The sequence below is a fragment of the Oratosquilla oratoria genome, chromosome 27 (genome assembly GCF_046742065.1).
Source record: "Oratosquilla oratoria isolate Oo_2021 chromosome 27, ASM4674206v1, whole genome shotgun sequence".
Lineage (NCBI taxonomy): Eukaryota > Metazoa > Arthropoda > Malacostraca > Stomatopoda > Squillidae > Oratosquilla > Oratosquilla oratoria.
The window spans coordinates 48,112,137-48,130,107 of record NC_134803.1 but is presented as its reverse complement, the minus strand read 5'-3'; the positions used below and the strand labels follow the sequence as shown (position 1 = coordinate 48,130,107).

General features: G+C 44.9%; 1 protein-coding gene across 1 annotated transcript in view; it reads left to right on the top strand.

The window, feature by feature from the left end:
* Positions 1–1,877: 1,877 nt before the first annotated feature.
* LOC143040035 (uncharacterized) overlaps positions 1,878–17,971 on the top strand; it is a 34,486-nt gene continuing 18,392 nt past the window's right edge. Inside the window, exon 1 of the mRNA XM_076210582.1 lies at positions 1,878–2,491. Coding sequence (XP_076066697.1) covers positions 2,489–2,491 — 3 coding nt within the window. The 5' untranslated portion in view covers positions 1,878–2,488. The remainder of the gene's footprint in view (positions 2,492–17,971) is intronic.

The window sequence follows — 17,971 nt, the reverse complement described above, 5'->3', positions numbered from 1 at the left end:
ATGCTCATGTCTGTGATTTATGCAGACGGAATACCTTGTGCGCCAGATTTAAATCGCGACGGCTATGGTGACTGCCTGCACGGGACGACATGCCTGTGGCTTGCACAATGACTTAGCCTGCACTGAGACAGGCATACCCATTTTCGGTTTGTACCAATGGCAAGTCTTGCCTCCGACCCTGACTGATGCACAACTCTGGAGATCAATCCAGATGTGTTGTCTCGGGGCAACGTTTGCACATGTCTCTGTCCAGCAAGAAGGTGCCCTTCCAAACACATTTTATTAGGAGCACGTCGTAGTGTTCTTATCAGTCAAGTACCCAACCCATGATCCTTCTGTGTGACTTGAGGGATATTTTCACCCGCGTTTGGTAGGCGCCCCTCCCTTCGCCTTGTCATATACAGAGGCGATAACGCCCGTAACCTTGGCCTTGTGGAGCCACAACTGCATTCGGCTTGAGTCATTACACATGCTCCATTGCCTTCGACTACCTGCCGTGCCGTGTCGTGTGGACTTCAGTGCCGCCTAGTGTGTGTGTGTGTGTGTGTGTGTGTGTGTGTAACTGGTTGTCCTTCAGGACCTAGTCATTCTTTGTACGACTTTTAGTGCTAGTTCGCACGCTTGTTTGGAACCCATACCAAATATATAGTTTACCTCACACTCACACACACACACAGAAAGAGAGAGAGAGAGAGAGATAAATTAATTTTATTGCAACAGTTGGTGTCCTTTTCAGGTCTGTTTTTGGCATAGTTGTCATTCACGGTGTTCTATGCTGTGTTCCCCATCTTCTCCATCATGCTATTGGCCGTTTAGAATAGTCTGTCTATAGTTACGCCTATTATTTGTTCTTTCCATGACCAAACCAGCGTTAAGAATTATCTCAATTTCCTACACGGGACGCAGCACTTGAACGCGTTCTTGTCTGCAGGAGGGAGACAACGAGCGTCACACACGTCTAGTAGGACGAGGCGGACTACTCCGCTTTATTTACAAGCGAGAGCGCCCGTCTGCGTGCGTGTCTGGGCCGCCGAGGCCTCAGGTGGGCTGCGAGTTCCGAGCTAGGTGGCTGCCTGCGATTCAGGAAAGCGGCTGGACGCTCTGGAGTGAGAAGAGAGGGTGTGGGTGAGTGACTGCGTGTGTGTGTGTGTGGTGTGGGGGGGGCATGAAGGAAGGAACAAGGAGGAGGAGGAAGGAAAGGGTCGGGGGGTTGAGAGGGAGTGAGGTAAAGGAGGGGACGGTGGAGAAGATGGAGGGGTAGTAATTGAGGGAGGGTGGGGGGGGGCGACCACAATCGCTGGTGTGCAGGTATGTCTGTATGCGTGCGCTCATGCGCTTTCTTGGAGTAGTGCATAAGGATGTGCAGATGGGATGGTGCACATGAGCAGATGCCTATCATGTGCTACAGACCTCTATTACTCTATCTGATTCGTTTATATTTCTGCGCATTGTGTCGTGTTTTCCCGCCAGAATCATTCCCTCTACTGTCAATAATAAATCTTGGCCATATTGGCAACGGTAACTCTAGCACTATCTCTATTTCCAACCACTCTCGCTGCTCCCGCCTCCAATACTTCCTCCGCTACTCGTGTCACCAGCATCTCTAATATTTTCATAATATACACCACCAACTTCAGAAGGATGAGACCGTACCAGCAAGCACCTGCAACACCCCAATATCTTCCACCTCCCTTCCTCCTCCTTTACACTACCTCCTCGTCCTCTCCCCCTACCTACCTCCCTCCCTCTCTCTCCATTCGGCAGCGAGAAGGAGAAGTAGGACTCCTTCAGTCCCCCCCGACTGAAGGAGGTGGAGGTGGAATCTAGAGGAGGTGGTGGAGGTGGAGAGGGCAAGTGTGTTCGAGCAGCAATAGCAGCAGCAGCAGTAGACCAGCGAGCAAGGCACCTATCAGTTGGGTCCTGACACGGAAGGCGAGCACACGTTCTGTTGGCTGCTCCAGTGCTCAACACAATACCACTCTTGATATTGTTGCTACTTGAGTATTGTAGCTCCTGAGCGGGACCCAGGCTTTATTTTAAGTGATAGTATAAGGTCAGACTACGAGGCGCGTGCTTCAACCCCCTCCCCCCACGATTCGAGATTTGTTCGCCTTGGTCGTGTTAAAAGTGATGGGTAGTGGCTAGTGCAACATCTCATTTGTGATACTGTGATCTATTGATTGCTGCAAGCACGGCGAGTCTGGGCTGTGAATTGGGCTAGTGTTGTCTTAAAGCGGACCAATCTTTCACCCACGCCCGCCCCGCTCGTGTGTACGCCAATCTGGGCGAAGCAGCAGTAACCCGCCAAAGATTTCTGTGTTAACTGGATCGGATTTGCTTTACATCTTGTGACCTGGGGTCGGATAGATATTACCCGTATTGATGGGTAGCCGCTGAAAACCAGACGGACCCCGGATACTTCCCGAATTCCCGCTTGTAGGGAGAACCTTGGCTTTGAACCGTCGATCAGCCAAGAAGCACCGCTAATATGGTGAGTATAATTGTTATACGTATTATGCACCCTGTACTTCACCTCTAATTAGTGAAGTGGCAAGCTTTCATAATTGACTTATGTCTATGAGCTTGTGTTTGTGTATTATTTTATATTTGGTGTTGTATTTTCCTTGCAATGTATTTATTATTATTTACTACTTATTTGTAGTGCAAATAATCATTAGATATATACTGTTTACTGCAATATACCTTGAAAACTGGGTGACTATACGCATCACTGAGCGTAGCTACCTCTTTGCTAAGTGTGGCGTTAAATTAGCGTAGGTTGTCTTCGCTTGTCACTTCTAAGCTTGGAAGTCCACGCTCTTTGCACTGCCTATGTGGGCTGTATGTATATCTTCGACATTATAGGTTTTGTTATTCTATATTTGCAATAAGCATTCTAGAAGCACGAACTGTGGTACCTGCGGCCGTCGAAGTCTCGAGTTCGGAGAGCGAGTCTGGTCGGAAGCTATTGATCAGTTCCAGGCGCATTGAAGTTTCCCGTTTTATAAATGATGCGATATGCTCAGACTGTGAAACCGTGTATAACTTAATTTTCTATGAGTATAATGTTGTTTTTCGTTTGCATACCTGTTGCTAAAGTTTACATCCGTTTTCGGACTTTGAGCAGTTCGGCACCTGTGCAGCCATGGCGTGTTCCCATCTGCGGGTGGGTGGGGGCTGGCTTTTGTTAGCCTCAGCGGTGCATCTTGAGGGTGGGAGTTTGCAGCCCAGTTAAAGGTTTCCTCTTTCCCATTCTATATTATTGTGTGGTCGATCCGGTTGTTTAATCTTCTCAGGCTGTGTCAGAAGTATGCTGACATGGTAAGCTGAAAATAAAGACATCCATGTATTTACGCTTATGGCCGTTACCAGTTTTATGGTGAAAAATTTCGTCGCGTCCGTCCAAATTGCAATAGGGATGACAATTTTTGCACAAAGTTGCAAAGTTATTAATTATTGACGTACATCGAATATGTATGAAAGATTCACGAAGCCCCATACCATGGTATGCGACGTTCACTTGTTTCTTTGTTGTATGTAAACCTTTTAGTATTTTTTCCCAGTACAAATTATCCTTCTTGACAACGAGCTTGCAGTGCTTCTGTTCATCATTACGTTGATAGTGAGATTAGTTGCGGTTCTTGGTTTTGATAGTGAGAGTCCCAGGAACTGTGAACGGAATAAAGGGCGTTCAATTATTGTTAATTAAGCACGGGACTTCTTCATTATTGTTTTCACCTGTTTAGTACCTGTCCACTCCCGTAATTATCGGTAATGTGTATATTTCAACCACATTTATGCAGAAATATGCGGTTACCAGTAAAAGAGAGCATTTTTACTCAGGTTTATGATAATGGGTCAACGATTTGCTATTTGTAGGGCAATTAATTTTATTCTAATTATTCCACTTTGTAACTCGTCGGAGTAAATCCTGCTGTAGAAGTCCAGGTGCATTTTTATTAGCGCCGATGAAACGCATAGTTATATGCAAAGGGTTCGTTGCTTTGTTCTGCGGCTTTCGCTACAGCGATTGGTGGAGCTGCTTTTAGGGATAACATGTACCTTCAGTTACTGTCTGGTACACTTATGCTCAAATATCACTACTTAAAAAAATATTTAGTTATTCGCTGATCTGTTTCTTCTTTCAGACACCCTAAGCCATTGCGAAACCTCTTCCATTGTTAAATATTTAGAAGATATTATGCAGTAGTTTTATTATGATATTTACTTCTAATAAAACATTTTATTAATCCATCCGCGAAATGCTATACACTACTGACGTATTTTGAGTCGGGGATATGCAAAACATTTTTCATATCTTGAATCTATGTAACTTTGACTTCTGTGAAGGGCTTTGTATGTTTCTCTCACTATGCATCAAATGTGATGCTTATTCCATCTCGTTTGTTTTTCTCATCAGAATCTATCTATACAAATTAATCTTAACTTGATCCAATCAACTATTTAGATTTTTTATATTGAGATGTTCTTGTTATTTACATTGAAGAAGTAATTTAATATTTATTAGTTTTGCAAAAAAAATAATTGATTTGTTACCAGTGTCAACAGTGACGGGGCTCATTTGGTGTCCCGTTTTCAATATCAGTTTCTTGTTCCATTTGTTACATTGCAGTGGAGTAGTGATTTTTACATTTTCTATGGCATCGACCAGCGCTTCAATTCATTAGGGAGGGGGTGGTTATTAAGACAGAACGGAGGGGATGGCAGAAGTATTCTTCATAAGGAATGTCTCGCTCGTAAAACAAACATAAGATTATAGGTTAAGGCTTAGAGTGTTTCATGCGGGGTCATGCAGATTATGTTCATATAATTTTCTTTAGGGTGACACTAATTTTAATGGCATCAAGAATTTTACTTTGCTAACTTCCTAAATTAATACTTGGTTCCGTCTGATTTTTGTCGTGCATGCGAGTGTTGGAGGCATTGATATCTCCAGTTGAAAGCATTTGGTGATGTAATGCAATGAACTTCATAACCTGTTTCGATATTTCGATATGCAGGTTTTCGTTTTTACTTTCGTCTCTAGTGCAAGAATCGACGACATTAGGTTATACAGAAACAGTACGTGTAGTCATTGCTGAGGCATATGCAGATGATGGCTAGAAATTATATGTATTTCTACCTCAGTAGAGGCGTGTGGAGTTTGAGTTGTTTGATTTCACTTATTAATGCAGTAAGGATTGAGAGTACGAATGAGCTAGAATGTGCATTGAAATTGCATTAAGTTTTTCCTTAAGATAGTAAAGTAGGACTGATCATGTTTATGTACATTTATCAGGAATAATTCTTACATCATTTCATGTACAGTTATATTTATTCATGGAAATTGTATGCATATTAATTGTACTAAACAAGTTAGATTATTCAAATGCATTGGGACCATTAATGATTATATTGTCCATTATGGTAGGGATTTGCCTATGCTGATCTTGTCCGGGATTTATTAGGAGAATGACACATCAAACGCCTAAATCCAGATCCCATTGTCTCCTTACTTTCGTTTTTCAATCCTTGTCTACCGTTTCTTAAAATTTATATATTCATATTATCATTATTATTAGTTATATTATTGTTACTATTCCAAATCAAATCGGTTCAGTAAAATGTCGGAATTACGAATGAATGTTTAGAACGCCCCGTTTCCCTCAATTTTATTTTTAGCTACTAACTCTTCATGCTTGGGCCGAGATCATAAGACCCTGTCTTTTCCCATATTGTAAGCCCGTTACTGATGAAGATCAAGCGTGTGTTCATAGTGTGTGTTGCAGGAATTAAATTACAATATGCTTCGTTTATGCTTTCTGTTGAAATTTCTACGTCCAAATTAGTTGTTTATCACCATTTCATGAAAGGTGGGCAACCTCCCTGATGCTCAATTGACAATGTATACATAAAGTATCTTCAGTTTTTTCTTTAGTTGTGATGTGTGTGCGCGCGCACGAGAGACGGGTGGGATATTCAGAATGCAATTGTATGCAGGGAGTACCAGAATATGTAGTAAGCCCGAAAGCCACCACTTCACGGTAGGTAGAAATAATATCATTCTGGGAAGCACTTTCTGTAATGTTCGCTTTGTGAAAGTGGGGGTGACCATGGAAATTCTGTGAATATACATGCATTGGTAGTATCACCAACTGACTTCAGTTGTCTTGGGTTGCATAGAAGAGAATTTGAAGAACATTAGCTTGTCGGGGCATAATTACGTATGTCCTTTTAGGATATATGTATTTATACCTTACCTTAATGTATAGATTTATGATCGTGTCCTGAGTTTGTCAACACGATTTCCAAATATAGCAGTACCGTAAACATGTCTCATGCCAAAATTTTCCTATCTCCAGATCAAATTGAATTGAATTAAAACCCTTTATTTATAGTCAATCTTGCTTGTCAACTCCTACTCCCAGTTAAATCAATAGCGATTTTATTTGAGATGTTGGAGAACGAACTGGGGCTGGAAGAAACTCATAGTTAGGCAGGTCAATTTGATTTTGTTTTGGGTAACGAAAGCAGAATTCATTCAGCCAATGGCCATCAGGCTTCATGTTATGCGATTCTGTTGTTTTGGATCCCATTGGCCTTTTTATAATCTGCTGAAATTTGGACGTGATGTACTGAGTAAAAGTTTGTCTGCTGAATTCTTTATCGTTTTAAAAGAATGGCGAATTTGATCCATATATCACTTTCCCGAGTTCGTCGTAACTTGAGATTTCTTAAACCTTGTATAGTGTTGCAATATCTAATGCACGTTGTTTTATATTACCATAATTTACCAAGGATGCTTGCTCAGTTTTCGTATGTATAGAAACATTGTGCAATATTCCTCAGACACAGAAATGACCCTTCATCTACGAAGTGCTAAGGTGGGAGGGACAAGGACTTTTTACTTTGCGGGGTTAGGCTAGGTGTGTGCTTATGACTTGGCCACCCTTCCTTATAAAGCGGGGATATAACGCTTTCATATTTTACCAAGGGTGGTGGTCACGCGTACCTCACCCGCATATGTTTATATCAATACGCTGTGACGCCAGTACATTGTGTGTGTATCTGCATTCTTCCCAATATTATTTGGGAGTGTGTACATGGTATCACTTGTTGCGCGAGGATGCAATGGGGGTACGCGATCCCGGAGTCGGGGGATTGACGCTTTATTTGCATTGCATGCTTAGGAAGTGACGTCACATCGTGGGCGTGTTGCTGTTGCCCTCGTCGATTAGGACGAGTTCTGCCCGGTATATTCAGTTTGTGTACTATTGTTTTTTATAGGGTGTATGTAGGGTACCTTGTCGAAGGCATCTCTTGCTCAACATTCTTGTATCCATGAACATGTGTAGTTTGATATCAATGCCGTATGGTGTACTTTTCGTCATCCGCGTCGTTTCCAGTAGGGTGGAAGCTGTTGGTTTAAATCACCGGAATTACTTAGTGTTGTATTTCCGGAATGTATATGGACTGCCACACGCACGTTCCCTGTTTATCAGTGTTGGGAAGGTACGTGTTGTTCCTTGTAGCTAGGGGGGCCTTAATAATTGTGTCCAGTATTATATCACCGGCAGTGCCAACAGAATGGTAATTACTAGTACTGTCCACTTTTCTTGGGAAACTTCTAGCTTGCGTAACTAACAATAACTGGACTGTTGTTGCTAGATGTAGTTTGTTTTGCACCTGCGCTGTTTTGGGTCGAGTCCACATTTTTGTAGTCCACATCATTTGCCCAACTTGGTGCTATTGGTCATGAATAATTGTCATTGTCATGGACATACAAGTTCATGACGTGTGTTATTGTGATGTGACAAGTTGCTAACTATTTTGCACGTCAGGTGTGTTTTCATGTACACACTGTTGGGTGTATATTGTTTTGTTCGATGAATGTACTCATCAATCCAGCCTCTTCTTTCTGTAACTTCCGCCCGTTGCCTCTCCCCGCACATTTTAGCTTACTGCAGGGTTGCCCTCGTCCACCGAAGTGGTTTCGTTTATGGTCTTACTTGTTAGATCGTTACACGGTGCTTTCAATGCTGCAGGTGGTGTGATCCACTAGTCCCAGCTGCGTTTGTTTGATCGAGCAATGTGTTGTAACATATGCATGTATTGTTTGAGTGTTTGTTGCTTTATGGTACGAGTGCAGTTTCTTTGTTATGTGTATGTCATTACGTATTTTAATGAGCATTAGGATATGGTTCAACAGAGGAACCTTTTGCACCTGTGATTTCAACAGATTCACCTGTAATCCCATGCTTCCCATGAGTTTGTCAACGCCATTTCTTCCATTGTACGTCGTCCACTCGTCTCAATGGTTACCATACTTACCTGTGTTGTGGTCAGATTCCTCTACTCAGTTCTTGGCTGTCTTAATCTTCGCGATTGGTACCACTTTGACTGTACGCATGTTTTTCACTTTGATAGCCAAAGTTCGTGTGTGTTCGTACAAGTGTGCATGGTTAGTAGTTGTATGTTACATGTAGTTTCATAGTTATGCGTTGTAGCAGTTCAATCAAACTCCTCCCATCCTCAGTGTGGCGATCCTTATGTGGTTTTAATTTCGCGTCCTCGTCCCTCGGAAGGTTATGGTGTTTAGGAAGACGGAACGGTGTTGTCGGATCTGGGCTCTAGTTTTCTATTGGGTTTTGACTGCTTTACCCTGTCCTGTGGGCTTCCGGTCGCCATTTGCCTTCAATTTTGTTTGCAGAATTGGCCTTCCTTCACTTCCAAAATATTGTTGTTTGCATGGTTAAGAACCCCCAAACTATTGAAAGTCTTCCTATGTCGTCTATACATTTTCTTTGAACAAAAATTTACCATTTTGATATTATCATGTAAATTTGTTAGTTTTGTCATTTTGTTTGCTCTCAGTGTTACTATGTGCAATATAGATTGTTCATCTCATGTAATATAGAGTTGATTGCAGCGGCAAAGATTGTACAGAAGAAGTTAGGGCCTGATTACATAGCAGCGGATGTCTCTTTGTTCGCGTTGGGTCGCTCGGCTCGCTCGCTAGTGTTGGCGAGTACAGCAGCCGCTCGCCACACACGGCGGGGTTGGCAACACTGTATTCGGCCTGTCTGTCTCGTCTGTACAGGAGCCGCTTTTGGCTGGCTGTAGGTAGTGAAGCAGTCTTTTCCTTGTAGTATTGCCTCTTGCTCTACGGAGGTAGAATTCGCGGGGTATAAGGTCTGCATACGAGGAACAAGCGTATAAGTGAGGAATTTGTGTGGGCGGGGAGGTTGGCTGCATTCCCGTGTTTTAGTGCGAGAGTTTAGTAAAACCATGTAGTCTTGTTTGAACGCACCTCTGAATGCGTGGTGTGTTTGTGTTCACGCGTGACCTGACAGGTAAAAACCAGACTCCGGTTGGAAATCTTGATTGGCGACATAGCCGTGAGTTTGCCACGTCTCTATCTTTTGGGTAAACTCCCTCGCGATTGCCCGGGGGATCCCTTATCATCAGTGCCCGAGGGGGAGATGGTGGGAAGAGGCGGCAGGGACACAAGAGTTGGGGGCGGGCGTAATAGGGCTGTGTTGGGTTGTAAATATGAAAGAAGGAGTTGTATGGCAACACTCGTGACGCGCCAGGGCGAAGCCCCACCGCCGAGGGAAGAGAGGAGGTGGGGGATGGGATGTTTGGGGGGTGCTGGGGAGCATACCTGAGCGTCTTAGAAGACTTGAACGCAGTGGTTTATTCCATACTTATGATATTGATAAAACCGGCACTGTTAGGAGTGTACGCGCGCGCTTCTGGTGAGTAGGCATTATATGCTGAGGTGATGTCAGAAGAAAAGATGAAGGAGTCTCAAAATTTATACATGTCAACCATGCAACTTGCGGGTGGCCCTTCGCATCACTCCTCCTCCATCTTCTCCAGTCACCGTCTTCGTCTTCCGCTATGTCCATCACGCTCCGTTACATGCAACACATTTTTGAGAATACTGCTGTCCCTTTCGTCTATATCCGGGCCTATTTACTGTCTACTAGCTTGCTGCCTCCCTATCTTATCCGACCAGTGCTACGGTGAACACCGATGTCATGATGATGTCTAAGCGCTAATCAACTCCTGTGATATTCGATAGTTTTGTGTGCAAGGTTGGTAATAGAGAGGGTGCGGTGTTGGTAATTTTCCCGAGTTAACTTTGAAGTGTGGCGGGAAATAAGCTCCGAACGATACGAAATGCCAAAGCGAAAGCAGTTGTACTGCAATGGAAAAAATGTTCATCAGGTTTAGAAGATTATTCCTCCCACTGTTCATATACAATGTTATTAGGTTAGACCACAATATGTCTGGTTTTCACATATGTACTGAAACTTTAGGTCTTATTTTTTAATGTAAAAGATTATTGGAAGTAGGTAGCTGCAAAAGTCTATTCCATGGAAACGCTGTCGTGGAGCTATTGAGCACTGGGACAATCTCCATAATTTTCCAAAAATGGCATATTGTTGAAGCCATTTTAAACAATTATTTTGAATAGGTATGCTAGTTATCCTGGGCAATTGAGCGATCATAAACTGGTTAAACTAGCCGAGGGAAAGTTATGGTGACACAGTTAGCCCTACCTTTTCATTGCAGTTTCGTATTTGTGAAATGTTATCGTTGGAGGGTGATTGTTTCCGTGGACAACTGATTTCCACTTTTGTTGCCTTCTCAACATCGTTGACCAGAACTGCTTCCTTCACTTCACATCAAAGCTACAAAGCTAAATTCTGTATTTTTTTCGCTGTAGGATTGCAGCGGTCCATTCACACGGTGCGTAGGCAAAATGGCGGTTGAAACCACGATACTTGTGTCGTGTGATTCAAGTTTTCTAGTTGATATTGAAGGTAAACTTGTTAATTTGTGATCCGACCGCCTTCCACTTCTAGTCCTCCGCCGCCGCCATCCACCCACCTTCAGCTCCCACCCCTACCGTCCTCTCTCCTTGTCTCAATATAATGTCACTAGATTGTCACTTATTTGAATGCTAATTTCATGCATTGGTAGCATTTTATTTTCATTGTTTATATTTTTGGCAGGTTTGTATTAAGCTTCTGAACTGGATCCATAAAGCACAACGCTATGGAGCGTGTAACGATGGAAAAATTAAATAATCGTATAAGCTAATCATCGTACGCGTAGGCGCACTACCCTTTCCTACTCAACCGCCGCACCGACGCTCTTGCCGTATGGAGTTCAGTACAATTGTGGAGTGTTCAGTCTTTTGTGTCTTACATAAATGCTATCGGGATATATTATGATAAATAGTATTTATATGGCTCACAATGTTGTGAGGGAATGTAATTGTCTTAGTATATCATGATTTGATAAGATGAATTAAAATTTAATAAGAACAAGCTTTTGGCAGCATTGAGCCTTCACCACTAACCTGCCCGGCCACCATCTGCCATAATGGATGAGCCGCCCTCCCACATTGTTTCGATCTAAGCCATATTGAGTTTCAAATTACCCAGGTGAACGATAACCAATGGGATAATGAGCGAAAAGAGGCGGGTATTAAATGGCTCGGGTGGAGGCAAGGTTGGTCTCGTCGCGTTCGCAGCACACCACACAAACTTCTCTTCACTGCTGGGCAGGTTAATGTTTAAAAATAATGGGATTAAACTTTTTTCCTTCTCGAAGGAGTGTTTTCTGGTAATTTTGTAACTTTGTCCTTTTCCGGGATAGCCCAGTTCGAGCATGATCCAGTCCCATTATGACAGTCATATAGTTATGCAGAATAGTTTTTACGTTATCGTATAGGCTTAGTGTTCTGACAATTTCTCTTATGTTCACAAATATGAATACCGGGTCCATTTGGCAGGTGTAGTTGTTTGTACACAGGTTAACAACTTCCAGTCTCACTACACAACAGTAATTATTTTCACCTTCCACCTCCTCATCACCCTCTCAAGGCTACACAAGACTTCTCGCAGTAGTTAGGTCCCTGCCACCTTTCATATCTCCAAATTTCTTGTTTTGTTAAACAGCAGCGAGTCTGAATGTCTGATTCTTCAGAACAAAGGAAAAGTTGCCTGATTATAGGTTTGTTGGTGTTTATTATGGGCTTGAGTTATTGCCATCAAGGGGGTGGATGTTGACGCTGAAATGTAGTGCGAATTGGGTAGGGGAGGGAAAGGGACTGGGTGGAAGTGGAGATGTGGGAACACCTTTCGACAGGTGACGAAAATGTTCCCGCCGTCTTCCTGGAACGCTAGTGTGTCCGTCGTGTCGCTGCTCGGTCGAAGACGCCTTACGGGCATGCAGTGCTCTCCCTTCCTCTTCATCATCTCGTTAAGATTGGCTAGGAGAACCTCGTCATTGTTTGCTAACACTGATTTTGAAAGTTCAGGGGTTTGTTTATTTTGCGATTGGAAAGCCAGTGTTGTATGTCTCGATGTTACCTCGCTTTGCGTCAAGACCTTCGATGTAGCTGGATTGTTTGAATGTTCGTGTATGCCACTAGGGAAATGTAGTTTATCTTTGGGGTAGTGGATTCCTATAAGTTACACTCCAGCTAACCATGGCGTGTCATCAAGTCATACAGATCTTTCTCAACCTTCAAAAGCGTTGGCGGGGCTGCAGCCAGGCCTTTGTCTTCCGCAGGGTCGTGCTCGCCGCCTTTGTGTTGAATTTGACTCGGGGCAATGTTCCAGTAGGGCTGAGGGACAGCACTGTAGTTGTGGCGTGTCGAAATTTATTTGTATGGGGAGGCTGAAGTTAGAGTACTACGAGCGTTGGCGTAGTTTTAGCTTTGATTGAATATATGTTGGAGGTTGCCTGGCTAGGTTTTTTCGATTTAAGGTGGATTGTTGTAGTATAGGTAGACGTTAGTAGTGTATGTTAGTAATATGAATGTAATGTTTGTTTAATGACGCGAAGTATGGTGTATAGTGAAGAAATGACATCTAGATAGCAGCGGTTTCACTCGTGTGAAAGCTTGGTTTTCAGAATACCACTTAAAGTGTGCGTAACTACGCAATCCTAACGACTTGATTCTCACTCATCAGCGCGTGCGATCTACGCCTTTCCACATGTTCTTCACTCATGCATTCCCTTCTGCACTCACGCGGTCCGTTGTTGAGTACGTATTCCGCGTCACATCGTTCGCCGGAATTTGGTTCTTATACTCCATGTACTGCACACACACTAGGTTCCTAAATACAGTCTACGGTTGATTATATGCTTAACGCTTTCATGCATTGGTCATACGTGACCTGCACTGTTTTATGTACAAGACATTGTGTGTTTCAACACGCCGTTAGGCTTAGTTTGCTAATTTTCGGGCGTGATCTGATGCGAAGCGTGAGATGTAATTGCAGCATGGAGTCGAGACGCAGTGATAATAGGAAGGAACCGATATTGGGTGGTCTTGTAAATGATTCGCGACACGTTTAGATCACCGTGAAACTTATGTTTTCCTTGTTTTCTTCTTGTGTATTGTCTACCTTCACGTGAACTTTGGGTAACGAGACCTCGTCCCGGAGGAAAAGGGCCTTCCTTTACAACTTCTGACACGACCTTGACGTCACAGAACATGGTAAGGTTGTTGTTTTGTGACAGGGTCGTCTACCTTCACATACGTGAATGGTTCCCACTCGACCTTGTCTAAAGTGGCTACGTGGGTCTTAGCATTCCGGCCCATAACAAGGTCAATTGGGGGAAAAACGAAGAAAGTAACGCACAAACTGGCAGTAAACAACTAAAGTAACAGTTGTCAGACACTGAATCTGATGTTTTGTCCAGTAGAATTTCAAGACAACTGTACATTTCATCGACTCAGCTGGGTGTAGTGTAGTCCAACATCCATATGGTGGCGGGGTGAATCTCTTGACCTTTTGTATTTTTGACGCTATAGCATGGCCTTCACTGGAGTGGTGGAATCTTAGGAAGGGGTTTCCATAAAGTATGAGATAGTTATGCATTTGGCGGAACTAAGCTTAAATCTAATATCGCCTGGTGGCAGAAGAAGGGAAGTGAGGTTACGAGACGCGACAAAGAATGACGTCGTCACATGTCGTGCGAGAAGGTGACGGAGGGTGACTTTGCCTGACGAAGGGTGACGGGCGATGCTCGGCTCCTAGTGCCGCCCGTGTCGACCACCTGCCAGCACGCCCACAATTATCCTGGCTCCACCCTGCTCCTGCTCCTCTCCCTCCCTCTCATTACCTTTCTCTTTCTGCCTGAAAGAAGCATGAGGCAAACATCAAGCTGAACAAACGTTTACGCCATTGGGTCAGTATTTAACGAAACCACATTTTTAAAGTTACTGAACTATATCTCAGATCTTTGACCATGCATTTCAGTGGCACCGCCGTGAAATACGAGTACTATCACCACCCGACTTTCGCTTCCGAAGACACCGACAGGGATAATAGCATAACGTTCAGCACCCCACCCCCCACCATCTTTTTTCGACGACTCGGCAGGGAGGCAGGTGCTACCACTGCGCATGCGCGTGACTTGCTTCCCGCCCCGTGATTTCATTGTTTCCATGGTAGTGGTGATAGGCGGGGAGGGGGCTTGTGGGATATTAGGGGAGGGGTGGCTGTCCTTGGCAAGAAGTTGAAACATTGTAAAGGTAGTGGCTCAGTGTGGTGTATTCTAGTATTCCTGAGTATTCATTACACTGGGACTTATTCATATTTAAATAATCTTCACCATGGATGATTGAGCAACCCTTGTAATGGTTGGGCTAACTGAGTCCTTGGCCAAATTCGCGCCTGCAGTTGGTCAAGGATCGTGTCTCCTTGAACTCTATATTATCTGTTGGCAGTACAATCGTGGTAGTTTCTGCCAGTGTGGATATAGTTCTTTCTGTATTTGGAGCTTTCACGACCTGGGAGGAGGGGGTGGGGGGTCTACGCGGTGTAGCGTGTAAGTGTACGTTGTATGCGTGCGTACACTATGAGTTATATGCGTATACGCGCAAAGGCGATAGGAAAGTTGAGTTGGCTTGCAAGTGGAGGCGTGTAAGGGGGAAGACCAGAGGTGCCCGTTACTCTACCGTTCCCGCGTTTTCATCACCCCCCTCCCCCTCCCACACTGCCCCTCCCTTCTCCATTTCAGGGCCGCCCACTCCCACCTTCCGTTTCAAAACCCCTTCCACTCCACTCTCCCTGCTTCCCTCACCTTACCTCTCCCAACACTGTTCTCTCCCGAAGCTTGCTCCGGCCCCGCCCGCGATGGGCGTGCGCAGCGTCATGTCGGGGAGAAAGTTGAGAGGACGGGATGGGGAGGAGGGGGGGGGGCTGTTGCAGATTCCTCCCGAGCGGCTGTGGTAGTGTGCGGTGCAGTGGCGATTCCCATATGGTGGGCTTTCTGTCCATAGGACGCTTCCGTGACGGGAGTGGGGCGTTTAACGTCGGCGTACGTCCTGTTTCGCCACAGAGGGCAGTCCTAGGGGCTCCTTGAAGCCGCTTGCTCCTCCCACATCCCCCCTCTCTTCTCCGTCCCCAACATCCTGTTTGACCTAAAAACAGTTATCACCTGCTGTATAAATGTTGAGTTTGTATGTATGCATCCTAACGCCGGTTCAACAGGTTGGAGGAGGGGGGGACATTGTTGCACATCAGCTCACCCGCTCGCGCTGTGGTTACAATATGCCATGATTATTTCCACGCTTATTCGTCCGCGCACACGCATTCTCCAGCGCGTTCTCGGCTACACGCACCCCATGTACCGTCTTGCCAACGCGCACACATTATTGCACACATCCCCCTCAGCTAATGCAGTTTTGTGTTAGGGGAGGATGGCGCTGTGCATATTCGGTGTGTAGTCAACCGTTCTGGCTCCCTAAGCCCCTTTCTTCATAACCTTGAGTTTCTCGTTGCCCGCATCCTGCCTTTAGATGGAATCTACAAAAGTTTGTACTATGTTTTATGTTGTGTCCCAAGTCTCCCTACTCACTGGCCACACGATGTGACGTCACCAGGCGGGACTCGTGAATCATTCGTGACGTCTTGGGTGTGTGGTGACATGACCGTCGCACAGACGGGATGCGATGTGACGGAGCGGGACTTTAGTGGTGACGTCATGCCCCTGTTTTGAGGCCCCGCTGAATTAAGGGGCACTTGTTGGCATCGTTTTGGGAGATGGCGGTGGGTCGGGGTGACTTCCTCGAGGTATTGCCTTCGCGCCGCCTTCCGCGAAGATCTGCTGACGTCACTTGGTGGCTGTGGTGGTCAGATGAAGCATTGAGGATGGTAAACAGGGTTGCGTTGACAGTGCCTCAGGCTACTGGATGACGTCATCGCTATGCCTGGGCGCGTAAGACGTGGGCCACAGTCTTGCCCAAATTGTGGTGTCTTTATCCACCTTGTTTATGACAGGTCGGTTCATAGTGTTGCTTTTTTTCCTAAACGACCAGATTATTCTATAACGTGCACGCATGCCTACAATCACAGCGAGTTAAAACTTGAGTATTCAGCCAGGCCCAGCTGTATACACTTATGATCTTGCGTACGTTTCAAGTAGCGAATGAATCAGCGGGGAACGTCCTGATAGAGCTCCTAGAATTCGGCCGGAAGGAAATAGCCCGGCGATGTACGTGACTAGTGATGAATTCCCTCCCTCACCCTTCCCGGGAAATTAAAGGCGCCGCTTGGGACTCCCCCATTGTCTCGGTTCATGACAGCAGTCCCCTGACCCATGTAACAACGCCAGGGCGTTGTGTTCGTCTGTGTGGGGTTTCCATTTCATGCGTTGTCATGAGTACGGGGATTTGCCTGGCACTGTAGTCATCTTAGGACACTTGACGACAACTATTTGCAGATGGCGTTGTCCTTTTTTGGAGGTTGTGGTTGCCCGAGGCATGCGTGGTCAGCCGCGACCTTGTCTATTCACTGGCCTTCAAGGCACTGACCTTAATATAGATTTAACACTGGGCCCCTAAGGATTCATTCAACTCCCAAGTCTTCAACATTTGTTAACGCTTATTGTGCATATACATACTACTGAGACAGGGTACATATACAAAGCCAGGCTTAGTGTCTCCTGACCTAGGTAGTAAACATTAACATGTTAGTTTCGTCACACATAGGGAGGGGCATGAGACAGACCTGGTGAATATGTTGCAACTCAAACATACTAAAATATCTACTAACCGAGAAAGATTACATACTGAGCAAATGGATTATTGGCTTTGTTTCTTGTATGTATTGACAGTCCACGTGGTTGAGATCCTTTGCTGGCAATCAAGGTTGTAGGAAGGGCACTCTTAGTGCTTGGGTGGTCTGTTCTAGGTAGAACCAATTTGTGGGTGTCTATCCCTGGATCAGAGGTCAAAGAGAGAGCAAATACAGAGGAGAGTATGTGCCCATCGTCAGTAAGAACGTTAAGGCAAGCGTCCTTGACACTGTTAGTTGAGGCATTTCCTGTCCGATTCCTGTTTTCCCCAGTCATGGCAGCGTTCAACCGGAAGTACACCTTACTAGTACTAGAACACATGGCTGGTAATCGTAAAATTTATTTAAGGGGTCCATACGGGAACCACCAATATAAGAAAGGCAAAGGCGGTTTGAGGTTGAGCGCCGTGCTGATACAAGTGTCAATGTCGTCTAGGTGAATATTGCCATCGACCTCATTATCATTTTATTAATGCTGTCATTGTTTATCATTCATACTGTTATCGTTGGATGTGTTTGTGGGAGTGCTGCGACGCTGATAAGCGTCCCTGCATGATTGGCAGCCGCGGATGAGTGCGGAGGTCCCTACTGGGCCCTGTGATACAACGCCCGCGGCCTGCGTAATATGTTTACATTATGATCTGGCCGTCCCCGCGGGACTTTACATATACCTTGCGGTTGATTGGAGCAGGGTTCATGCGTGGATTTGTATGTGATGTTATGTCGTGAGTGCCAGACGATGTTCATGCGTGGTATCTTTGTTTTTGTGCGTGTTTACAAGTAGCTTCCGGTGCGTTTTGTTGTAAATGGTGTGATATGAGTGACGAGTGTATATGTACCAATTCTGGGCACAGGCGCCC